The 26,796-nt window shown below is 41.5% G+C and overlaps 1 protein-coding gene across 1 annotated transcript in view; it reads left to right on the forward strand.

Moving 5' to 3' along the window:
• LOC311289545 (protein NLRC3-like) overlaps nt 1-26,796 on the forward strand; it is a 138,366-nt gene that overhangs the window by 15,502 nt on the left and 96,068 nt on the right. The window contains exons 6-7 of the mRNA XM_084407634.1: nt 24,561-24,607; nt 25,098-25,225. Coding sequence (XP_084263760.1) covers nt 24,561-24,607; nt 25,098-25,225 — 175 coding nt within the window. The remainder of the gene's footprint in view (nt 1-24,560; nt 24,608-25,097; nt 25,226-26,796) is intronic.

Genomic DNA, 26,796 nt, shown 5'->3' on the forward strand with positions numbered 1-26,796 from the left:
GTCAGTGTCACACCTGAATGAATGGCTAATTATGCAGAGTCATTATGCAGAGTGGGTGGGACATTGTAATCTAAGGTGTAAACTACTCCTCCCCCTCGCATATTGGCTTTCCAAGGAAAACCTGTTTTACACCATTTAAATCAATGTTTTTTTTTTTGTGAACGATAAAGCAAGACTATTTTCACATAATTTTGAAGCTAGAACTCAAAGGGACAACATCAATTAGTCAAAAGTCTTGTGGACACATATTTAATATGTGTTTTGTGGTCTTAATTCAGCAACTTTCATTTAATTTTTTTCCAATTACCACGCATAAACATTATTCTCTTAAAAATACAAACATCTACATACACGTTGCTCGCATATTATGGTAGCCCTGTTTGTGCTATATGGAGTGAATTTACACCTTTGCCATTAACATGTTTATAAATAACTGAAAAAAGCACAAATGTCAGAGCATGTCAGAACATCTCAAGGACCCAAAAAACAGCTTGGTCCCCAGAGGGTTAAAGGGGACCGTGTTGCAACACCGTCTAGACCCGCGCCGTTTCTTCCTGAGCTTCACGAAGAACTCGCGAAATCCTGGTCTGCACCCTTTTCAGCCAGAGTGAAAACTTCTGTTTCTGCAGCATTCTCCGTTGTCGACGATGCTAAAAACAGAGGATACCACTTTCTTCCTGCAGTAGAGGAAGCTGTAGCTGCTCATCTTTGCCCGCCCTCCGCTGGACGGCGCGCTAAGACTGCGCTCCCCTCTAAAGCCTGCCGCACCACTTCAGTTCTGCACGGCCGCGCTTACACCGCCGCTGGACAGGCTGCAGCTGCGTTGCACACAATGGCCACGCTACAAGTTTTCCAAGCCAACCTTCTCTGCAAACTCGATGAGGAAGGACTGGAAGCTGTAAGCATTTCAGATTTGAGAAGCGCTACAGACCTCGCTCTTCGCGCTACTAAATCTGCTGCACAGGCCATAGAGCGGATTATGGCCTCTCTCACCGTTGCTAAGAGACACCTGTGGTTAACACTTTCTGAGATGCCGGACTCGGAGCGCGCTGCGTTCCTCGACGCTCCCATCTCCTCTGCTGGGCTCTTTGGATTGTCCGTCAAAGATTTTGCAGACAGATTCGCTGAGGTACAGAAAACATCACAGGCCATGAAGCATTTCCTGCCAAAGCGCTAGCTCCGCAACAGGTCGCTCTAAACAGCCGTCTGCTCGAAGCTCACAGCCGCAGCCACCGCCCGCCGCCGCCTCACAGCGGCAACAGGCCCAAAGCTCGAGACCGCGCTCTCGCTCTGCTGGCCGCCGTCCTCAGCGTGGACCCCGGCCAAAGATCGAAATCAAGCCTGAGGCCTCAAAGTCGTCCTAGCCCTTCTAGGAAAACGACGGTGTTCAAGTCCCGCTGCGGCCAGACTTCCACCAAAACTACCAGCTCGCTCAGTTCCAGAAAATGTGACTGTTCCAGCTTATTTAGCAGTAAACAAGTCGGTAACACAGCCCGCTTGCCTGCTTACAAGCGCCGTTTTAACGGCGACCCAGATGTATCCCTCAAAGAGTGTATTTCCTGGCATTCCGGCCACGGCCGATGGTGTTATGAGTGTAGAAAAAATGCCCACTATCACGTGCTCATCACACAGAGCTCGCGCTCATAAAATCGACTCAGGTCGATTGCGCATTAAAAGTAGTGAATGTGCCCACAACTCAGTGCCCACAAACACTGCACACTGCATGTCTTCCGGTTTCTGTGAAAACGAAACCAAAACACATACGGTCACAGACCAAAGGTGTATTCAGTGCTTCTCATGTGCCCGCTGTGTCACGCCCACATGCACTCACAGACATGTCAAACCCCGAAGGGTTTCGCCCGCTCGCCTTCTCTCAGCTACTCGCTATAACAGAGTTAAGCGCGGGCAGGCTGCCTGCTGTCATCAGCGCGCCCCCCGCCTCGACTGCCGCAAGCACGGCACCTATGTCTCAGCACATAAGAGCTCTTCAGCCGCCACAATGTCACGGCCAGAGCGCAGATTTCATTCAACCCCTAGCTATTCATGCGAATGCATGGGCACAGCTTCCCGGGGTATCAGAATGGGTGCTGAACATTATAAAAAGAGGCTATTCGTTACAGTTCGCTCGACGCCCTCGCCATTGCGAGGCGCGAATCGAAACTACGGTAAAGAAGGAAGTAGCTCTACTTCGAGCCGAAATAGCGAAACTATTGAGCAAAGGGGCCATAGAACCCTTATCTCAAGCTCAGAGCAAAGGGGGCTTGTACAGCAGATATTTCCTGGTACCGAAAAAAGACGGGGGTCTCAGACCCATCCTAGATCTAAGACGGCTGAACAGAGCGCTTTCAAAGCGCCCTTTCAGAATGATCACTACCAGACAAATCCTCTCGCAAATTCGCCAGGGGGACTGGTTTGCGTCGATAGATCTGAAAGACGCGTATTTCCAAATACAAATAGCGTCACGTCACAGGCGATTTTTGAGATTCGCCTTCAAGGGGCCAGGCATATCTGTAAACAGTCCTACCGTTCGGCCTGTCTTTAGCACCCCGTACGTTCATGAAGTGCAAGCCGCGTGGCCCTCGCTCCCCTGAAAATTCGGGGGATGCGAGTTTTGAACTACTTGGACGATTGGCTAGTTCTGGCTCAGTCTCGTACAGAGCTCATAGAACACATGACCGTTTTACTCGAGCACCTCGAGAAATTAGGTCTCAAAGTCAATTGGTCGAAGAGTTCGCTGTCTCCCAGTCAGAAAATATATTTTCTGGGCACAGACCTGAACTCGCTGTCTATGACAGCTCAGTTATCGCCACAACGCAGACTGGCCGTTCAGCGCATGGCGGAAAGCTTCCGCTGCGGCGCTGTGGTTCCGCTCAAACAGTTTCAAAGGATGCTGGGCCTCATGGCCGCAGCATCGCCAGTGCTTCAGCTGGGCCTCCTTCGGATGCGCTCACTACAGTTCTGGCTACAAGCGCGTGTGCCGCACCGAGCGTGGACTTCCGGTCGTATTCGCCTCAAGGTCGATCAGAAATGCGTTTCAGCTCTGAAACCTTGGACGGCGACCGACTGGTACCGGTCAGGAGTAAGCCTGGGGACTTCCTTGAGTGTGAAGGTGGTGTCCACGGACGCCTCCACCTCGGGATGGGGAGCGCTGCTCGAGGGCAGACCGTTCTTTGGCCTGTGGTCAGAACGGGAAAAGCTTCTACACATAAACTGCCTGAAAATGATGGCAGTCGACAAAGCGCTCAGGCGCTTCTATCCCCAGATAGCAGGACACCACGTTTTAGTCCGTTCGGACAACATGGCGGTGGTGGCCTTTGTAAAACACCAGGGAGGTGTCAGATCCCGAACCCTTCACAGGCTGACGGAACACCTCCTGGTCTGGGCCCAGCACAATTTGCGCTCGCTGAAAGCAGCCCATGTGCCCGGCCACTTGAATTTGGGACCAGACAGACTGTCCAGGAACAATGTTCCAGCAGGAGAATGGTCCCTACATCCACAGACAGTCCAATTGCTGTGGAAGAAGTTCGGCAAAGCGGAAGTAGACCTGTTTGCGTCTCAAAAAAAACGCTCACTGCCCGATATACTTCTCCAAGAGCAGGAACGCGCTGGCTCACGTATGGCCCCGCTGCCCGCTCTATGCTTTTCCCCCGTTGCGCTCATACCTCAGGTAGAAGAGCGGGTCAGGGAAAATGGATGCTCGGTGCTACTAGTAGCTCCGTTCTGGAAAAAACAGGTTTGGTTCCCAGTTCTGATGCAACTAGCGAGCTCTGCCCCATGGCCGATACCTCTGAGGAGAGACCTCCTCACCCAAGCCAAGGGCTCGAATTGGCATCCTCGCCCGGAGCTTTGGGCCCTACACGTGTGGGCCATCAATGGGTACCCGCTCACCTTCCTACGGGAGTGCTAAACACGATCACGCAGGCTAGAGCTCCCTCTACGAGATGGCTCTATTGCTCAAAATGGTCTGTGTTTTCTAGCTGGTGCTCCAGGACTGTGGGGTGACGGACGTTCTTTCCTTCCTACAAGAGCTTCTGGAAAAGGGCAGAACCCCTTCCACGCTCAAGGTTTATGTGGCAGCTATAGCGGCGTTTGCTAAACCAACGCTAAGCCAGTCACTTGGGAAGAACGATCTGGTCATTCGCTTCCTAAAGGGAGCGAAGAGGTTAAATCCTCCCAGACCTCCTTCAGTTCCCATATGGGACCTTTCCACGGTCTTGGAGGCCATGAAAGGTGCCCCATTTGAGCCAATCCAATCTGTGGATATCAAACACTTGTCCTTCAAGACAGCGTTTCTTTTGGCTCTCGCTTCAGTAAAGCGTGTGGGGGAGTTGCAAGCGCTTTCAGTAAGCGCGACATGTATGGAGTTTGGGCCAAATGACTCTATTGTCAGGCTCAAACCGAGACACGGGTATGTTCCTAAATCCCTCAACACACCGTTCAGGTCCCAGGTCATTTCCCTGTCGGCCTTACCGGTCCCTGACGAGGAGAAGGACGCCAGTTTGCTCTGCCCGGTCAGAGCATTAAGAGCTTATGTGTCTCGCTCGTCTGTTTTCAGACAGACAGAGCAGCTATTTGTTTCGTTCTACGGGCGCTCTAAAGGGCTAGCTGTGACGAAACAGACCCTATCCAGGTGGATAGTTGATGCCATAGCGCTGGCATACACCTCTAAGGGCCTACAATGTCCATTAGGTGTCAGAGCGCACTCCACAAGAGGCATGGCCTCTTTGTGGGCTTGGTCTAGTGGGATTTCTTTACATGATATCTGTATGGCGGCAGGCTGGGACTCCCCGTCTACATTTATCAGGTTTTATAACCTGGAAGTTCCCGCTTTGCAAGCTAAGCTGCTTTCGGTCTAATAAGCCAGTACTATCTGCCCCGATATCGGCTCAGAATACTGGGAACTGCTTGAGCAATGCTCGCTGATCGATCATGCAGCCCTGAGGGCAATTGTAAGACCCATAATCTTCATCAGATCAGGCCAAATTTCGCTCTGACTGTGTGGAACACTATTATCTTAAAGCACCCTGGTGGGATGCTACTTATTCAGAAATGATGCTTTAGCCTCTCTTCCTGGACTCTCTGTGAGTCCCTGATGATCATGTACCATATGGACCCCGGGCACGTGCCCTTGGGACTTTGGTATTGGATCTCAGCACGCACGACGTTTTACATTGTGTTCCCCAAGCGTAAATCTTACGCAGTACGAGAGAACCTCTCGTAAGAGAACGTACTCGGTTACTAACGTAACCTCGGTTCTCTCTAGAGAGGGAACGAGTACTGCGTACCCTTGCCGTGCCTGCAGTTCGCTCTGGTTCGCTCCGGCGATGAAAACCAGTGAACCAGCCTCTTGATGCTATATTTATAGCCCTAGGCCACGCCTATTTCGGCGGGACGCTATGCAAATGGATGCGAAGCACCCCCATTGGTCAAGGCGTCAAGGGGGCCTTCTCGATAGGCTGCTGCAGTTGCCGCAGGGCAGCCAATAGGTGCGCAAGCTGCCTCGCCTATGCCTGCATGCTGCTGCAACGCGTTTTGCATTATATAAAAATTAAGGATAATTTTTGGCTTCAGTATCTCGCGGAAAGAGACTTTCCCCCAAGCGTAAGTCTTACGCAGTACTCGTTCCCTCTCTAGAGAGAACCGAGGTTACGTTAGTAACCGAGTACGATTTCTGAAGGATCATAAGACACCAAAGACTGGAGTACTTGCTGATGAAAATTCAGCTTTGCATCACAAAAATAAATTACATTTTAAAGTATATTAAAAAAGAGAACCATAATTTTAAATTATAATAATATTTCATAATATTACTGTTTTTTTTTTTTTTTTTTACTGCAGGCTTGATGAGCATAAGAGACTTCTTTCAAAAACATTAAAAATAGTAATGTTTCCAAACTTTTGACTGGTACTGTATATATAGGTTTAAGCTTTCAAAGTGAACTCCGCAGCTCTTTGAATTTTTGTGAGCAGAAGAAATGTTACAAATTAGCTTTTAAAAAATAAAAGCATTGCTGATAAATAAACCATATAAAATATATGAAATAAGACAACATTTATTTAAGTATTTTTAAAGTTAGTTTTAATCTTTTAAACACCATGTTGAAGACTCTGTTTGATGATGTCCTTTTCCTCGATGAGTTTAAGAAATAAATGCATTAGGCTATTGTTAAATTAAATAAAAACATACAAACAACAAATATATATGATATAAGAATACAATTATCAAGTATAAGCATTTTAATCTAATACCGGTACACAATAATATACTGACTTGCACAGATAAATAAAACATAAAATAGTGAATAATAGTTCATATTATTTGAAATAAGACGTTAAATTATCAAGTATTTTAAAGGTAGTTTTAAAGGTGCTGTATGTAGGTTTCAGCAACCTCTAGCGGTGATGTTTCAGATTGCAACCAATAAGCTTACAAGCGCGTGCTCTTGCGCGTGCTCGAATTTATGAGCGAGCACTGTGCATAGACAGTATATAAATGGCACTGTGGGTACCTTCCAGACTGAGACGCAACACACCGGAGAAAGCATCCCACAACATGCTGGAAACTAAGGTAAACTCCCACTGCAACGTTACAATAATAGGCTACTTTTATCAGCTTGACGTTGAACTAATGCTCCATGCTCGTACCATGATAAGTATGGAACCCTATCAACCGTGCCGAATTTTGCCACTGCAAGCACCACTTCACATTTTCTTCAGGAAATGTACATTCTAGGTTTGTAGATAAGGTTTCTCCGTGATTCAAATGCCCCGCCGATGTTGAGCCGTGTTTTTTCACCCGAAGTTCATCCGATTCACGTCTGGCCTTACGAGCTTCAGCAGAAAAAACTTTTTGTTTGTTTTTTTTCAATATGTGGAGTTTGTGTTGGAGTCTGTGTTGTGCTGGTAGCAGGTCGTTTCTTAGTGTTATCAGACATGTCATAAGTTGCATAAGTCATAAGTCCATGTCATAAGTTGCAGTGTCGTCGCTGTTGAGTGCAAAGTCAGTAGGCTAGAGGAGGCGAGAGGCTCAGGAGCGCGCGTGCAGGTCACGTCACTGGATTTCGCAGTAAATCCGACCCGGCACCTTCACATAAAAATAAGAATACTTGCTTTCAGAGGTAATAGCAAAACCCGCAAAGTGGATCATTTTAATGTGAGATTACATCCCCTTCACACACAGGCAATAAAAAAAGGATTCATTTTAGTAGAAAAGTTACATACAGCACCTTTAAACATGTTGAAGTGAACTTACCATCTGTGAAATTAGGAGGTCTTTTTGTCTCTGGTTAAAATAACAGAACAAAATAACAGAGCAGAAGAGATGTTTGCTCTCCGTTTGCTAAATTGAAAATGAAGATTGTTTCCATCATGGCAGGATATATCCATTACTACTCTTATCTATTGATTGTTATAAGTTAAATTGTCCCCCATCCTGTTGTTCTTGGAGAATGCGTGAAAGAAATAGGCCCCCAAAAATGACACCTCAATTCTGACACCTTTTGAAGATCAGATTTATTTTTCTAACATTTAAACTTAGAACACATTATTAGAACACCCTTTGACTTTACTTCTCAGAGTGACAGAGCTGTGTGTTTTTAGCTAAAATGGCATGACAGTCACAGCCGTGGGGGTTCCATAGACATAATGATTTTGTACTGTAACTGTATATTCTACCTGTATACCTAAACACTACCCTCACAGAAAACTTTCTCCATTCTTTACATTTTCAAAAATATAAATAAATATAATTTATAAGGTGTTTTGCTCATGGGACACATTTTGCTCAGGTCAAAAATACCTGAACCATACACAAACATTATTAGGTGTGCAATTATTTTCCAGGAAATGCACAGCTAAAGTAGTTCCAGGGAGGTCTAGATACACACACACACACACACACACACACACACACACACACACACACACACACACACACACACACACAACAAACAAACAAACAAACAAACATTCACATGCAGCTGTGCCCCACAACTTTATCAAAAATAGTTTTGCAACTGAAAAGCTACATGATATTTCTCTGAATTCATAAATACATCCAACATGTCTAAATCGTTTAAGAACTCTATAATGAAGAAATGATGTTTGCACCTTCTAACTGTTTCTCTGGTGTCTCTTCGTCGCTGAGGTTTTTTGTGGCTCTGTGAGGAAAGAGAAAATGAGTAAATTTATACAAAGGAAAGAGACAATAGATACAATTACACAGAAGAATAAAGTGACAAGTACCTAACGCATTTCTGAACAATATGGCTACACACTAAAGTTCCTTAAGAATAGAATTCACAACTACTGAGCATTATTTACATTTACATTTACATTTATTCATTTAGCTGACGCTTTTATCCAAAGCGACTTACAATTGCTATATATGTCAGAGGTCGCACGCCTCTGGAGCAACTAGGGGTTAAGTGTCTTGCTCAGGGACACATTGGTGTCTCACAGTGGATTCGAACCCAGGTCTCTCACACCAAAGGCATGTGTCTTATCCATTGCGCCACACCACCACCATATTTCATTTATGATTGTTCATAAGCAGTGTGTCTCAGAAAGCACAGTTATTGTGTCTTTTTAAACATTACAATTTATTATATTATATTTGAACATAAAACCGATCAAGTCTTGCTGCTGATATTTATTTCATTAGAATTCTGTTTGAGCCGGGTATACTGCCTAACCCCTGGAAAACTGTCTCTCCATAAATCAGTAAACCTATGATAATTAATTAAAGACCTAAGTGCTTCAGCCGAACAAGCATGAGGTTCCTCATGATTCCTATCCACAGCTTGATCTAAAGTACAGTTAAAATCTAGCCTGGCTAACGTCAGACCTCGTCTCATTGAGACGTGGTCTGGGAACCACGTTCATTTTCTCGTATTTTGAGGCGTGGTTTACAAATGCCCAGAGACATTTATTGGGCGCTACGAATGTCTATCAAATGCGCCTGTATGTAGCTCATAGCCAATCACTTCAATTATACCAGATGACGTATGTAGAGCGACAGAAATTCAACGAGGAAGAAGATGATGGGTCAGAGATTTATGTGTACACGATGGCGTTCAGCGACTATTGCCGTTTATGCAAGACAAACAAGAGGGTAGAAGGTATGGACACACTACAGACATGTTTTTATTGAATAAACCACTGATATAAACAAACTTCTTCGGTGTTCGCATAGACGTCGTCATCGTCTTGCTGCTCCCTCCCCATTCTGTGATTGGTCCCCTCGCTGAGGCGAAAATCTGGTCCATGGAATCCAGGCTGCCTAGCAGCGTGAATAAAAGGCAGCATGGGGAAACCCAGGCTAGTTAAAATAAGAAGATAGTATAATCCTTACTCAACACTGTCAGCTTCACTGAAACATTCAAATCCTGATATTCAGCACTCAAAATCATGAAAATTTGTCTTCTTGAAAGACATGATGTGTTTTAAGTCTGGGTTTTTTATACCCAGAGGAATCATCTTCATTAAACCGACGATTTTGCCGTAACGCGTGTAAAGGAATTTCCTCTATCCTGACTATCTAAAATAAAACTGTTGCGTCTACTCATCGACACAGAGCGTCTACTAATCGACACTTAATAAATAATAAAACTGTTGCGTCTACTCATCGACACAGAGCGTCTACAATCGACACTTAATACCCTTTATACTCCAGCTCTTGCGTCTTCAGTCGACATCTGGCCGAGTTTCTTACTCTAACTTACTTGATTCCCTAAACTGACCTGCTGCGCAGCAGAAATGAACAGACAGACTTTCAGCAAATGTCCTTTAAATGCTTTAATAACGGCCGGGAGAGTCTTCGAGCAGTTCTCAGAGAAACTCTCCCAAGAAGAATCAAGGCCGGAGGATCTCAGACAAATTCCATTGAGACATCCCACCGTAAAACACATATACAACAGTTTTTATAGTATAGAGGTATGACATAATGTCAGGCTGCATTACATAATTTCCCCACTATTTGATTGGTTCTTCATATGCAAACCCCTCTGTTACTAGGTAAAGCAAACTCTGATCTTGTGGTGACTTCATCTGTAATCACAAGATTCTAACAGACTGTCTAGTTTCATTTCCCAAAACTGTGTTATTTTTACATACATACGCACACAGTCAAAGACACAAGTTTTCCATTGGTTTCGTACAGTACATCCTATTCCAATGTTAGATGTTAAATAAGGTTAGATGTTATAAACATGGTTAGTTTAATATACAGTTTAAAATTTCTACGACACGCGCAAGAATGCGTTCAAGCATATTGTTGGGAATAAACGGCGGGACATTTGAAAGAATAACCTTTTTTGAAAGGCAGTACAGGAATGAAATTATCTCTCACTGATACACCACACTCAACTAAATGATCCACCATAGTTAACTCCTTCAAAAAGATAACCATAGCCTTATTCATCCTTGACGCAGACAAAATATTTTGTGCACCAATTTCATTTCCGATTGCTATCAAGCAATCTTCCACCGACACCGAATCATCTGGTATGCATTTGCAGCCATGTCGTTTGAGTTTGGACCCATAATCACCACACGACTGGACTATAAATAAACCTACTACAAACTACTAACTAGCAAAATTATACAAAAGAAAGAAAAGTAAGAAGGAAAGTTTAAAGCACTCAAAAACGCCGTCACTCATTCACTCGCACGCTTCCCACAATCACTACGGACATGCGCACGAGAGAGAGCAAGAGAGAGAGAGAGAGAGAGAGAGAGAGAGGGAGTGTGAGTGCATGTGTGTTTGAGAGAGAGAGAGAGAGAGAGAGAGAGGGAGAGAGAGAGAGAGTGTGTGTGTGTGTGTGTGTGTGTGAGAGAGAGAGAGAGAGAGAGTGTTTAAGAAAGTGTGTGTGTGTGTGTGTGTGTGTGTGTGAGTGTGAGAGAGAGAGAGAGAGAGAGAGAGGGAGTGTGAGTGCATGTGTGTTTGAGAGAGAGAGAGAGAGAGAGAGAGAGTGTGTGTGTGTGTGTGTGTGTGTGTGAGAGAGAGAGAGAGTGTTTAAGAAAGTGTGTGTGTGTGTGTGTGTGAGAGAGTGTGTGAGAGAGTGTGTGAGAGAGAGAGAGAGAGAGAGAGAGAATTTGTTTGTGTGTGAGAGAGAGAGAGAGAGAGATTTTGATTTTTGAAAAAACTTTATTTACAATTTTAACAGTATCTCTTCACAATAAACTGACCATATAATACATTTAACACATTACACAGAGGATATTAATAGCTAATGAAATTACAAAGAAAAAAACAAATCACCTTCACAAACTGCACACAAAGCACCATGACTGCACCATATCAATTCAAACGTTGAAAGATCTCATAGTTTTATAAAACCGAAAATCAATCAAAACTCTAGATTTTATCAAAGTTAAAAAACACACGTTCACATCATCGCTACAGTTTTGTTCCACTCTGTTTTTCCTGCTGATATAAATAGCCATTTTTGCTTGCCCTAAAATGAAATTCAACAATTGACAAGTGAAAAGTTTTTCTGAAAGTACTTAAAACCCAAAATGAAAGTCTAAATACAAAAAGTTTCATCAAACCTACAAAACAATTATTTTAATCTCATAAACAAAGGTTCTAATATAAAACAATGCATGAAAACATGAAAAACAGTCTCCCTTTGAAGACAGAAAGGACAAGCAATATTAACTTCTGGATTCAGCACCGAAATAAAAGAATTGACAGCAATGGCACCATGGAGAATTCTCCATTGTATATCACCAAACCTTTAAGACAATGGTGGCTTATATAATGATCTCCATTCAGGTTTTACATCATTTCTTAGTTTAAAAACAGAACGCCATGGTGTATAGTTTTTTTTCTAATATTTTCTTATTAAAAACCAAAACACAGGCTCTATACAGTTTTTTTCCTTCACTTGACAAAAAATCTAAAATCAAAGATTCACCTGATTTCAACAAAAAAAAAAAAAAAACCTATACCCTCTTCAAGATTGGGTTGAATAATCAAACATGGAAAGGGATCCTCAACATCAGGAGTACAAACCCCTGTAAAAAAGTCCCTTAACCCTCTGGGGTCTGAGGGGTTTTTGGGGTCCTTGAGATGTTCTGACATGCCCTGACATTTGTGCTTTTTTCAGTTGTGTTGTAAAGTTTTTCTTTCTTCAAAGCAGACCAGGAGACGTTGGGATCACGTTCAAACAGAAGAGTTTCTTTATTTGACCGCGGCTGCGGTTTCGTCCAACATAATCTAAAGTATATAAATTTACATGGTGTCTTATAGGCATTTTAAGAGGAGGGGCTTTTGAAGGTGGAGACAAATCAAGACAAAGTGTAACGGAGGCCAGCTGGTAGTTGCTGTGCGAGTAAACCTCACTCCTCTGATCTCAATAGGCGCTCTAGCGACAGATGCTAGAGGCTGCAGTCTTTAGCCTCCTTGTTAGAGCGCCTGACTCTCATGCCGGAGACCCGGGTTCGAGACCCGCACGGAGCGGGGTGTGAAGGACCCGGGTGAGAGGGGTTACAAAAGCATAGGCGTTTGATTCAATCAAGTCAAAACCAGTTTGGCAGGTTATCCGACTTGCTCAAGAGAGACAGAACCAATCAGCATAACACTATCATTCAAATGATCCAATCAGCCAGCATAAGGCTCCAAGAGCCATTTGGGTACGAAAGCCCTTTGCAGAACAAAAGGTGAGATTCTCAGTGAATCATTCGTGTGCTAATCCCATCAGTCTGAGTGAAACTGCGGCTTCAAGAGCCATTTACAGACAATAAGGAGAAAGCAGGAAAGGCAACTTTGCTGAGCAGAATCATTATCTTACCCTTAAACACTAAATACAATATTCTTTACCGTGATGTTATGTAAGGAAGCATATTTGAAATAGATTCTTAAATTTGAATCCTTCAGTCCCCTCTTTGAGAGTTCTTAAAAACTCTCACAAAAATACAAATTTAGACACATAAAGTTCATTCTTGTAACTGGTGTAAGTTACAGGCACATATAACTTGCTCTGTGTTGTTCATCTGTAATTGCATGCTGACACAGAAACAAAACATGCAATTAGGGTCTGTGAATTTTCTGCGTTGTGTATTTTTCATTTTCTTTGGTGATAGTTCGTTCAGCAGTGGGTCTGGTTGTCTTCTTGTGGTTGGGGCTTCATACGCAGATGAGACGGTCGTTGCATATGGATCTTGAAAAAGCCAATAAAAGTTTTATCTGCACACTGTAAGACAGAAAACAGAAAAACAGAGAGCAGTATTTCTTCAAAACACTACGGTTGTAGCAGTTTAAACACTATGGTTCTATCGTTTTTAGAGTCTACTGTTGTCGTTTCATTCTTTCCCTATTTCTTAATTTATTTGACACCTATGGACCAGTGAGGTAAGGATGGACTAAATCGGGAAAGGCCTATGAGGTAGTGTCTTCACCCTGGGTTCACCCCCGAAGCCTGTTGCGTCAGTTCCTCCCAGGGCACTTCACTTGTCCGTGTCCTATTCTGTCCCTGTGTTGTGTACACACTGTACAGTGTGTGAGAAAATTGGCACTTTCCATTCTCCAGTGAAACACCAGTCCTAATAAACATCATAACAGAGGATGGTGTCTGATTGTAATGTTTCTGTGATAACATTTAAGGCTGTGAGTATACTGAATGTCCCTCAAACAAAGGCTGAGACAGTCACTTTCCTTTTGTTCTATTAAACAAAAATAAGTCTTTCATCTTTGTTGTAAGTTACTGGGGAGATAAAGCAATCACAGCCCAAATGGTTAACACCTCAAAAAGCTTACCCACGAGTCCAATGACGAGGGGAGGGGTTGCTTCAAAGTAGCAAACAAATGTAGTAAAAGCTGCATAACATTATTAACTTGTCTTAAGTTATTCTTGTTTTTTCTACATTCTTTTCCAAAATGTCCGTGCTTGCCACAGTAAGAACAACTGGCTTCTCTAGGGCTTTTGCGTTTCTGAGTTAACCTTAAAGGATGCTGCTGCTGCAATTTTTACTCTTGCCTTGACATCAGAGTCTCTTTCCCAAATAGCTAAACTGTCCAAGTTGTCTTGTAGGGTTCTACTAGACCATGTTAATTCTAAGTAAGGCAATGCATTTCTATGTTCTGACAGAAGACCCTGAAACCATGCGCGAACTAGGGGACCATTATCACCTAGCACCTTCTCTGAAGTGTCAGCAATCCCGCTGTAAGTGGCAGCGGTCTGGCAAAATCTTTCTGTGTACTCACAAACAGTTTCATCCTTCTTCTGTACACAAATAGTGAGCTTTGACCAGTCCACTTTCGGTCCAACAATGTTTTTTAACACTTTAACAACTCCCTCTCTCAATTCATCTTTACTGGCCTGTTGCAGTTCAGAATTGTTTACAGCACTTTCAAAATCATTGAATTCTGACTCAGTCAAGATCTGTGATATTAGCTGGGTGACTTCAGCTAGAGTCATATCATAGAGCCGCATTTTGCTGATCAATGCTCTTCTAAACTCAGAAAAATTTCTTTGCACTGATGGCAAACTTTCAGCAATTCTCTCAATCTCTTTAGGACCTAAAGATGTTTTGATTGCTTGTGGCTGCAAAATGGGGGTTGCAAATGGAACTGTATCAACACCTTTTCCCTGAGGCTTTTGTCTAGCTACGCACACTTCAACTGCATTTACATCTGTATTGACATTGTCCTCTATACTATCAAAAGACTGTAAATCAGGATAGCTTTCCTCTGACTGTTGGTCTTCTAAATCACATTTGGTTGAGGCTTTGTTATGGCCCACGTTTGTCTTGAGACAGGACACCTGAGTCTGCAATTGTTTGATCTGTTCTTTCAACTTAGCAATACACTGCGCTTGTTCTTGTGCAATGGATAAGCTAAATTCTCTATGACAAAAGATCATACCTTTCACATTGTTCTTGCGAATACTTTCTCCTAGTACCTTCTTACAATCTTCAATTGACCACACTTTTTCTGGATCAATGCCAAATTTCTTTGTTAAATTCAATCTGACTGGCTCAGTCACGATGGAGTCCATGTGCTCTGATAACAAAGACTTGAATTCACTATCTGTCCAAAAAGGTGTAATCTGTCTAGTACTTTTCCTAAACATTTTGTGAATTTCTGTTACCACAAACAAACACTAAAAAACTTCTCTCTACTGTCTTACAAACAGAGGGTACAATCTTATTAGCACATGACGCTAACTCTTCTCTAGCTTACAGAGGATAGGTCTTCTCTTAGCAAGAGGATACACACAATATTAACATGTAACTGTTAAACTTCCCTGCCAACAACAGAGGGTAAATTTCATCTCTAAAAGCAAACTTTAGAGGCTTATCTTTAGTTAACCAAACTCTACAGCTGTTTGTTAACTACTTCTCTGAACGGCGCAGAGGAAAACAATTTTTGTACTGGTCTGCAAAGGTTCTTTGAAATGGAGTGAAACTCACCAAGTCTTTCGTTTGTAGAGAAAGATTCCGTCTGGAAAAAATTCAGTCTTTGAGATCTTTTTGGAGCTTGAAGTTTTCAATCTGGATTCAGAAGATTCAGTCTGGAACTTAGTCAGGCTTTGTTGAGATCTTTGAGTTAAGTTTCCTTTTTCTCCATCCGGGTCACGGCACCATCTGTTGTAAAAATTTTCTTTCTTCAAAGCAGACCAGGAGACGTTGGGATCACGTTCAAACAGAAGAGTTTCTTTATTTGAGCGTGGCTGCGGTTTCGTCCAACATAATCTAAAGTATATAAATTTACATGGTGTCTTATAGGCATTTTAAGAGGAGGGGCTTTTGAAGGTGGAGACAAATCAAGACAAAGCATAGGCGTTTGATTCAATCAAGTCAAAACCAGTTTGGCAGGTTATCCGACTTGCTCAAGAGAGACAGAACCAATCAGCATAACACTATCATTCAAATGATCCAATCAGCCAGCATAAGGCTCCAAGAGCCATTTGGGTACGAAAGCCCTTTGCAGAACAAAAGGTGAGATTCTCAGTGAATCATTCGTGTGCTAATCCCATCAGTCTGAGAGAAACTGCGGCTTCAAGAGCCATTTACAGACAATAAGGAGAAAACAGGAAAGGCAACTTTGCTGAGCAGAATCATTATCTTACCCTTAAACACTAAATACAATATTCTTTACCGTGATGTTATGTAAGGAAGCATATTTGAAATAGATTCTTAAATTTGAATCCTTCAGTTGCTTATAAACATATTAATGGCAAAGGTGTAATTACACTCTATTTAGCACAAACAGGGCTACCATAATATGTGAACAACTTGCATGTACATGTTTGTATTTTTGAGAGAATAATGTTTATGCATAGTTTTTTCTTCAAAATGATGTGAAAATCATCCTGCCTAATCATTCACATAACACAATACATTGATTTAAATCTTGTAAAACACTTTTTGTTTGTAAAGGCAATATGCGCAAGGGGCGTCAACAATCCAACATATATATATATATATATATATATATATATTCTACCAAATTGGTTCACAGTTGGAAGCATCTCAATTTTTATTTTTATTTTACAAATTGTGCTTGCAAATTGTATAATATCCAAGGATAACATGTCTAGTAATTGTGCAGTTAATTCTCATACTGTATTTTCAGTTTTGGAATATGTATCCTCTCCCCAAATTTGTCAATAATAAAACACAATAAAAATTATTTAAAGAAAAGGCTTATATTTACCTTTTAAAATTTGTTTACATCTACCTTGTAAATATTTTTTTTTATTAAAAAGTTTACAATTACAACAACAATTCAAGTATAATCTTTCTTTGTAAAAACTAAAGTATACATTTTATCATACATATTTCAAAGTTAAGGATTCATTACTTTGGATTATAGCCTACATTGACAAAACATACTATATTTAACATATTAGCAAAAATTGGCAAACAAAAGCTTATTTGAGGTGGCAGATATTTTACAGTAAAAATCTGTAATTTATCCAAAACTAGTCAACGAAATGTTGTCTTTCATATGTCTGTAACATAGGTCTTTCGTTTTTATTATAAGGAATATAAATGTTAATTTGCAGTTTAATACGTTGCTTATACAAATACATTTTATTTCAACATATTTCAGTTGATTTTTACTCAGTATAGCAATATAGTTTGCTAAAAGCGAAACATTCATTCACACACAGAAACGCAATTCAAATTTAAACCGTCTTTTTGCGAGTTGTGGTAAACAGCGCGCATCTCTGCCGTTCATTCATTCACACAGAAACGCGATTTACTTGAGAATGAAAAAAACTTACTACAGTATTCCATCCGTTGCTCCTCGAAATACCAGCACTTCTGAGTTACATTTTCCATTATTATTATTCCTCACAGCGCTGCGAGACAGTGTAAACAAGAAATGATCTGAATAAACTTGATGTGTTTTCTCGAACTGATATGGGGGCGTTCACAGGTTAGCATGGATTGCCTCATTCATTTGCGTTTGAATAGCGCACGCTCTCCGTGGGCGGGGCAGATTAAAACGTAATGAGCTGAGATGAGAACGACTGAAATCTCTCTCTTTTCATAAAGATTACATAAACAGAGAATATTTTTTTATAATAAAAATTACTTCATTTAAAAGAAGAGAATTCAAGCTTCATGCCTGTGTGTCTGCATGCCTGTTTGACTGAGTATTCGCTGAGTCACTGACAGAGAGGAGGCAGAACTCACATCATGTTTATTTTTCTTTATTTGGCGAAAAGCACAACACTTTGTTTTTATTGTAAGTATACACAAAAATAATACACACTTAACAGGATCGATTGATGCATAACACAAGCATATAAGATAAAAAGTTTTTTTTTTTTTTTTTCACTGATAAGGAAAAAAATGAGCCTATTGCGCCGGCGAGTTAATAAGCGAACAGATCTGATTCCTAAATGTTTGGATACCACATTCTCAAATTGAGGCCCAGTTAAAGTCAACAAATGTCCCAAAGTAAAAACCTTGGATTTCAGAAATATGGTACTAAACCCCAGCAGATAGCAGTGAGTAGCAATGTCCAAACGGGCCCCAAGTATCAGTGGTTCCTGCAAAAGCCAGTGGAGAGAATATGAGTTCTCAGTCTTGTGAACATGAAAAAAACCACACACCTTGAAAAGGTTTCGATAGACAGCAGGCAGTTCCGATAAATCCAATTTGGTTGGATCTATTAAAAAGAGGTATTTATCCAGTCCGAAACCCCCAATAGTGTGCAAAATGGTGCAGCTCGCAGCACGCCAGCTGAAATCTGTAGAACCATCAAGTAATCTTTTTAAAAACTGTAACTGAAAAGGCAGCCATTCTACTTTGTAAGTGAATCAAACCTTGCCCACCTTCATCTTTGGGGAGGTATAAAACACTCTGTGGGACCCAGTGTAGTTTGTTCCAAAAAAAGTTCACAAGAGCAGCTTGAACTTCCGCTAAAAACTGAGGTGAGGGGTCAACACATGCCAATCTATGCCAAAGTGAAGATGCCACCAAGTTGTTGACAATGAGAGTTCGCCCCCTATAGGACATATTCGGTAATAACCATTTCAACTTATCCAATCGCCCCTTAACTTTTTCCATCAGCCCCTCCCAATTTTTTTGTAACACACTGTCACCCCCTAGATAAACTCCTAAATATTTTATACCCCCATTCCCCCAACACAACCAACCAGGAAGGCAAGGTTTACCATCAGTCCATTGTCCCAACAATAAAGCATCACTTTTGTCCATTGTCCCAACAATAAAGCATCACTTTTTTTCCAATTGACCTTTGCAGAAGACAACAGTCTAAATTCTTCAGTTAAATTAAGTAAAATCTGCACATCACTTTGTCTGTTGATCATCACCACAATATCATCGGCATAAGCTGACAAACAAATTTTATTATTACAAACTGGTAAAAACAAACCACTTAATTGACCTCTTATTTGTTGAATCATTGGCTCAATAGCCAAGGAATACAACATTCCAGACAAGGAGCAACCTTGAGAACCTGAAAAGGAGCACATAAGCCACCATTTATTTTCAGCATACTCTCAACGTCACAATAGAGTACCCTAATCATGTCTATAAAGTTCTTGCTAATAGACGTTCTTCCGGGTGGCAAAAGCTGAAGCGTTCCTATGGCAACGCTAGTAAATTGCTTGGAAGGGAGACGCACCGTCGACAGTAAAAATGTAATAAAAATAAAAATGTAATTAAATATAATGCGTTTTTTTATCATAATAACAACTGTGTTTAATGATATAAGTAAAAAATATAATAAATATGTAATATAGTAGGCCTATTAGCAAAATACTCTCTAGCTCTTTTTTCCAGCCAAAATAACGTGCTATATAGCCTATCATGGTCATTAAATGGCTTTCCTGAGGTAAATGTTATGTGACAATTCTGCCCTACAAAGCAAAAAGGCAGTAACTACGCAGAGTGCAGAACTGAGAAAAATGACTTTAAAGTTATTCTGTCATCCAGCCTAAGTAGTTGTAGGTAGATTATTGGACATGTGGCTGTTTTGTTACTTTATATTAGCTTACTCTTTGTACATATCAATCCTCATATTTAATTTGATATTTTACCCCTATTTTGCAGTTACTGTATTCTTGCTTTGTAAATTTGCTTTGTATTACATACCAAAAACGTGGCACCATACCAAGGAAAAAGGCAGTAACTACAGATTCTCCAAAAACTATTACCATTTTTCTCCAAAACGACACACATTTGAGATAAGATGTTTTGTCACATAACAAAGGATGCCTTGAATGTCATGAAAATAATAACTCATTTTTGACCAAAAATGCAGTTACTGCCTTTCTGCTTTGTAGGGCAGAATTGTTCTCCAGCTGTTATATTGACCTTTGCGCGGTTGAAAAACACTGATTGGTCGATATTATGTATAAGGAATATACATTTCGGTAAGTTGCGTGAGAAAATGGATGTGTGGCGTGAGAATGAGTGAAAAGTGACAATTGCGTGAGTCTCAAGGTCAGTGCATGAGAGTGGGCAGCCCTCTTTTACTTCAGGCAGTGACTGGCAATGAGTCTGATCTTCAAAAGAGACAAGTTTATAATATTAGTCTCGAATTTCCCCGGCGGAAGATAAATGCTCTGCTGTGATTTTGTAGATGGACCGTTTTGAGAATACACGAAGCAGAGTTGAAGGGCAAGCAGGGTTGGCAGCAGAAATGTAAACGTTGGATGAATCATATAATTTAGGGGATCGTTAAACAGACAGTATGTAATTTTTCGCCGCTAGGGGTCGCTAACCTCTTACAATAACAAAGGCGTAGTTTGATGATGCAACATTTGCTAAGAATTATGGATCTTGTCGTCAACGTCAAGCCGACCGATCTAATAATGTTTATGGATGACTGAATACATCAATGCTTTTATCATGACTGTGATATGAAGCAGTTCGGGACTGCTAAGAGACAGCTATCAGCTCCACACACGACGCGAGTCCCGCGGATATAAAAGGAATATGGACATTTCATTCTACCGAACTACACGCAAGTGCAGAATTACAACTCACAGGTCAGTTTATTAGACAAATTGAGCGTCAGCGTCAGTTCTGGCAGGCCAGGTAGTCAAGATGCTGCTATGCTGTTTGCTAACAACACTGTCCCGTCAGCTGATCTGCTCCAGCTGAACTGCATTTGCTCGTTAACTCCCCTCACTGCTCAATGGCCAAAGCTCAAACAAGGCGCCCTATTTAAAGCACATTCAGTTTGCTCATACATGCTTGCTGCTCGCTACTGCTGCCCGCCACCTCCCCAGCTCCTCCTTATACATAACGTGGCGTTTTGCTTTATGTCATGTTGCCTGCTCTGTTCACAGGGGGGATATTTTAGCTCTCACAGTCCTAAACTGTGTGAGCGTTCCCTAATGCTGCTGCTGCTACTAGGGATGTCTGTGTTCCTGAATTGAAATTTGGCGGTATGGCTCTGTTCAGGGAGTCGTCTGACCTTTCATGAGCACCATGAAATAGCAGAGAGTCAGAGGACTCCCTGAACAGAGCCATACCGCCAAATTTCAATTCAGGAACACAGACATCCCTAGTCTCCCGGAAGTTCCGGGAGTCTCCCGCATATTGATAGCGGCTCCCTGATGCCCGCAAATCAGTTCAAATCTCCCGGAAGCAAGAACGCGCAAGCGTAGCGCGCATGGCAGAGAGAGGGAGCAAGAGACCTTGCGTGTGTGTGCTAGTGTGCGTGTGTGCCTCGGGATTTTATCTCTACTCTCGAACCGAATTAATCAGAACCACCACCACGTTGGAGATTTCTTGACTCCTGGAAATGACTTTGTGCAGGTTGGAATGTCTAGGAACATCAACTTGTTTGCAATCTATTCAGTAAAAATTCTTAAATTATTTTTATTGTCTGTGTGTTCTTGACTTAATGGACCTGACAGAAATTAAACTTGTGAGGTAACGCAGCGCTGTTTCACTTGGTCTAACATTACACTATCACTCTAAACTGCATTTCAATGTGTTGAAATGAATGTGTTAGTTTGTCTGTATGAGACTAGCAGTAAGCTATACCAACATTAGAATAACATACAGATCATATTGTAACATTTTATTATTGTTGAACTACATAACATTGATTAGTTTTATGTAAATGTGCTCACCTGTTCAGGGTTGCCAACTTTGGGACTTTGGCTGGAGTGAGACTCTGTAAAACAGCAGTGCGCACGCGTAACCCAACCCTAATTTTAAAAATGTCAGTCCTTGTTTACTTATTATAGCGTAAACCCTGATTTATGAAGAAAAAAAAAAGTTTTTTCAAAATGTACAATTAATTTATTGATTGCACTATAAAAAATAAAGAGAGAGGTGATTAAATAACAAACATGAAAAACAACAACATCAAAACAATAAAAAATATCAAAACAAAAGGGACACATAATAGTTACTCCACCTCCCCAGAAACCCACAACACAAGTTTCACACATTAGGCCTGTTGTAGCCTATGCCACAGTGTTGGCCTGCTTCACCACCTCTGCAGGAGCTCGTATCTGTCGTTCAATCCGTTCATGAACGTTCATTGCGTCTGTCACGTGACAAATGAACGAAAGACTCGGAAAGTAATTATTTATGTTCCCTGTAAATTATTTTTGACTGCATTATAATGATTTCTTAATTCAGAATATGATAAAGACTGCGTAGGTGGATGTGTCTGGGGAATTTGGCTGTTAAAAGTATAACATTTAATTTTTTTTTTTAATTTCAAGTGCCAGTCTGTTCCTGGTGTCAGTCTTGTTTAGGCCAATAACTGAAAAGTTATCCGCATTTGACTGTGGCAGACTCAACACAATCTGGGCAACCTTTCATAATTTGGGGAATTTTAAAATGCCACTTTCCTGATTTGCCAAAACGTAATTTGTACCATGAGCCTTTTTTTATTGAGCAATTAGCTAGCCCACATAACGCACATCAGACAACGTTCGCAACTATAGTTGAAGTCTGTACTCTCGGCACACAGACTGATTAGGCAAGGCTATGTCTGTAGTGAAGCAAGGGTGTAACTTTGGTTTGAGAAGAGGGGGGGACACAAAATGGAGGAAAATGTTTTTGCACTTTAAAAAAAGCAAAACATTGTTTTTCACAATTTTAATCACATTTCCTGCATTTACATACCTTTTGGTGATACAAAATCCAGGAAATAATTAAGTTGATTAGAATGATAAATTATGCCAAAAAGAATGTAGTAGGCTACTAAACTATGCATAAGAAAAATGTATAACTTTCTTTATTGTTTAATAGGGGCCAATTGCCAAGACTTGAGAGAATCATTTTATAAAGTCAAAAATGTTCACCATTAATGTTTTGTGTGCAAATAAAATTTAAATAATGCGAGACTCAATTTCCACTGTAATATAGAAACAACATAAAGTTGTATATTTTAAATAATTGTTTAATGGCATTTTTTTTATGAATGAAGGCCAGTATCACTGTAGCTACTGATGTCTCCATGAAAATGATTTTTTACTTGTGAAAATTATAATAACTTTTAATATAAGTGAACTTAAAACTATCCTCACATAAACCCAAAAATAAATGTAATATTTACATGTGCCCTTCCTGTCTAACAGGTATGAAATATACAGAAATTGAATTAGGTTATCAAACAGTCCGCACTGCGTAAATTATAAATTAAATATAGATTAATCCTTATTAAAGCTGCAGGCGTTCTTTAGTCAAGAGCAGTGAGTGATTTTCTCTGTTCCCTTTGTTCTTTGGTTAACTTTACTGACTACAGAATTAGTGGCTGCTGTCACTTTAAAATCAGCCGCTGCTGACATGCTCTCACGCATCTCATTTTCTCATTTACTCTTGTTCATTTAAGACTTTATGTAACTAATTTAAGACTGCTTTTCTGTTATGAGGATACTCTAGAAAACGGACATTTTGGCATTTTGGTGTGTGTTATTGTTCGTTCAAGCGCGAAAGAGAACTGCCCAGCAAAACTGATTCTGACGCGCTGTCTGTGCGCTCAATACTGGCGCGAGTCTTTCTGTGCGTTGTGTGTGTGAGTGTGTGCGTCAGGACATTTCACAGACAGCGCGATACCTGCTCATTATAACTTTCAGTGAGGTATTTGTGTGCAAGCAACGTTCCTGGACCCGGCTGCGCGCATTGACACAGGCCGGCGCTCCGTGTCCTGCTCGTCCTGCTCCTCTGTGGCGAAGACGGCCTGCGGTTAAAAAATCATGACAAACTAATTTGAAAGTGGGGGGGAGACGAACGGGATTTTGAAAAGAGGGGCGGACATGTCCACATAGGACATTACGCCCGTGAGTGAAAGGCACACCATTTTATTATCTGCTTACCTTGATTGTCATCCAAACTTTCAAACGCGCATCAGTGGCTCCGACTCTGAACCTATGCTCTGAACTCTCTCTGAACTTTTCACACGCAACTGACGTATCAGGTGCAAGGTTTTCAGCGAATCAACGATCAGAATATACTGCAGTGAGAATGTTGAAGGCAGATATTACAGCTGTGGGCCTTAAACTCCTCTCCTGTCATTAATACGCTGTGGTCTAGTCATCAACAGAAAACTAATGGATTGAGAGGGGAGAAAAATGGATTTTGGCGTGACATTTCTTGCGTGTGCGTGAGAGCGTGAGATTGATGCTGAAAGCGTGAGTGTCACGCCAGATGCGTGAGAGTTGGCAACCCTGGCCTGTTTAATAAAGCACATGTAGGAGCGGTCGAAGTCTCGGACGTGGAGCTCTCGGCATCTCGAAAACACCGCGCTGATATTGATTCTCGTTTTTTATCCAAAGTCTGCTTGCCATGGTCCATAATGTTTGAACGAAACAACAACAGCGTGCAAATAGACATTGCGAACTACACAGTTGTCTGCGGCTGTCGCTTTGGTTACTATCAGAGGGCTCTGGTTAATGGCAATACGAGCGGAAACCAGGGACAACGCGGATATGACGCCATTGGCGGCGACAAACGGAAATAAAGAAACGGGACGTGTCTTCGAATTAAATTACAAATTTCTCGAGTGTGTTTCTTCGAGTGTGTGTGTGTGTGAGAGAGAGAGAGAGAGAGAGAGTGTGTGTGTGTGTGTGTTTACTGATTAACTCTCACTGTGTGTTTTGTAGTGTGGATCATGGAGGAGAGATCAGGATTACAGCAGGACCACGCAAATGTACGTCTACACACACACACACACACACACACACACACACACACACACACACACACACACACACACACTCACTCTATCTCTCAGACACAGACTCTCTCTCACACACACACACACACACACTCTCTCTCTCTCTCTCTCTCTCTTCTCTCTCTCACACACACACACACACACACACACACACACACACTTCTGATGATCTGTTGTGATATTAGTACGAAGAGTTTTGAAAATGTAATTCTTGCTTGTGAAAATTGTGGCAAAGCAATTTAAAAAAAAGGTAAAAGATCAGACAGTTTCATAATTCCTGATTACAGAAATATTTGAACATAAGAATCCTATCTTTTCTGTTTGGTAACCATGGCGATTTCAGTCAGAAAGTGCTTTATTATCATTGGTTGCTTACAATCCTAAATGAACGAGTCAGATCTGAAATGAAGACTCAAGATAGAAAGTTTCTGTAATTCACTGATGTGTGTTTTCTCTCCATCAGATTCTCATCAGTTCACTCTGGATCCGAACACAGTGAATGAAGAACTCCGTCTGTCTGAGGAGAACAGAGTGGTTACTGACACTGACAGAGTCCAGCCGTATCCTGATCATCCAGACAGATTTGATGAAGTGTATCAAGTGTGTGTGGACGCTGTTACTGGGAGATTGAGTGGAGAGGAAGAAGTGTGTGTATATCAGTGTCATATAAGAGCATCAGCAGGAAGGGATCGGGTGAAGAGTGTGTGTTTGGATATAATGATCAGTCCTGGAGTTTGTTCTGCTGTTCCTCCGGTTACTCATTCACACACAATAAGATAAAGACTAAACTCCCTGTAAAGCCCGTCAGCTGTGGAACAGGAGTGTGTGTGGATCACAGTAGAACAGGAGTGTATGTGGATCACAGTGCAGGAACTCTGTCCTTCTACAGCGTCTCTGACACACTGAGCCTCATACACACAGTCCAGACCACATTCACACACACACTCTATCCTGGGTTTAGGGTTGATTATGGATCATCAGTGAAACTGTGTTGATGAATGAGAATAGCCTGATGAGAGACTCTACCCATAATGCTTTGAGCTGCGTGATAAATCAGTGACAGTGAGATGTTCTAGAGTCTCTTATTGTCTCTTCATTACATTAATAACACAGCTGAACTTCTGTCAGTGAAATAAAGAGAAACAGACAATGATACACAGAGAAGAGAGAGGAAATATGAGACACAATGAGACTCACTGAAACATGTCTGGATGATACGAGCAAAACTAGACTTTCAACTCTAAACTCAGTTTAAGACATTCAGAGATGTTTTATCTCAACTTCTCGGATCTGTTCAAAACATGATTCCTCTGCTGTGGGTTGTGTGTGTGTTATTAAACATGATTCCTCTGCTGTGGGTTGTGTGTGTTTGTATGTGTGTGTGTGTGTGTGTTATTAAACATGATTCCTCTGCTGTGGGTTATGTGTGTGTTATTAAACATGATTCCTCTGCTGTGGGTTATGTGTGTGTGTTATTAAACACGATTCCTCTGCTGTGGGTTATGTGTGTGTTATTAAACATGATTCCTCTGCTGTGGGTTATGTGTGTGTGTTATTAAACATGATTCCTCTGCTGTGGGTTATGTGTGTGTTATTAAAGACGCTTCTGCTGTAATATATTGTATACTGTACTAAACCTGTTAGTGGGGGTTTCTGGATTGATGTTCATCTTTTTATTATTATCTTTGTTTTTTCACTCTTTTATTTTGTCTCTCTATTGCTGTGAAAATAAGACATATTCAAGACAATGAATCAATATCACAGTTTGTTGATCAATTCCTGTGTGAATGAAGGATCTCATGATTCTCTATAGAAACGTGTGTGTGTGTGTGTGTGTGTGTGTGTGTGTGTGTGTGTGTGTGTGTGTGTGTGTGTGTGTGTGTGTGTGTGTGTGTGTGTGTGTGTGTGTGTGTGTGTGTGTGTGTGTGTGTGTGTGTGTGTGTGTGTGTGTGTGTGTGTGTGTGTGTGTGTGTGTGTGTGTGTGTGTGTGTGTGTGTGTGTGTGTGTGTGTGTGTGTGTGTGTGTGTGTGTGTGTGTGTGTGTGTGTGTGTGTGTGTGTGTGTGTGTGTGTGTGTGTGTGTGTGTGTGTGTGTGTGTGTGTGTGTGTGTGTGTGTGTGTGTGTGTGTGTGTGTGTGTGTGTGTGTGTGTGTGTGTGTGTGTG

The sequence above is a fragment of the Rutilus rutilus genome (assembly GCF_951802725.1).
Source record: "Rutilus rutilus genome assembly, chromosome: 4".
In the NCBI taxonomy this organism is placed as follows: Eukaryota; Metazoa; Chordata; class Actinopteri; order Cypriniformes; family Leuciscidae; genus Rutilus; species Rutilus rutilus.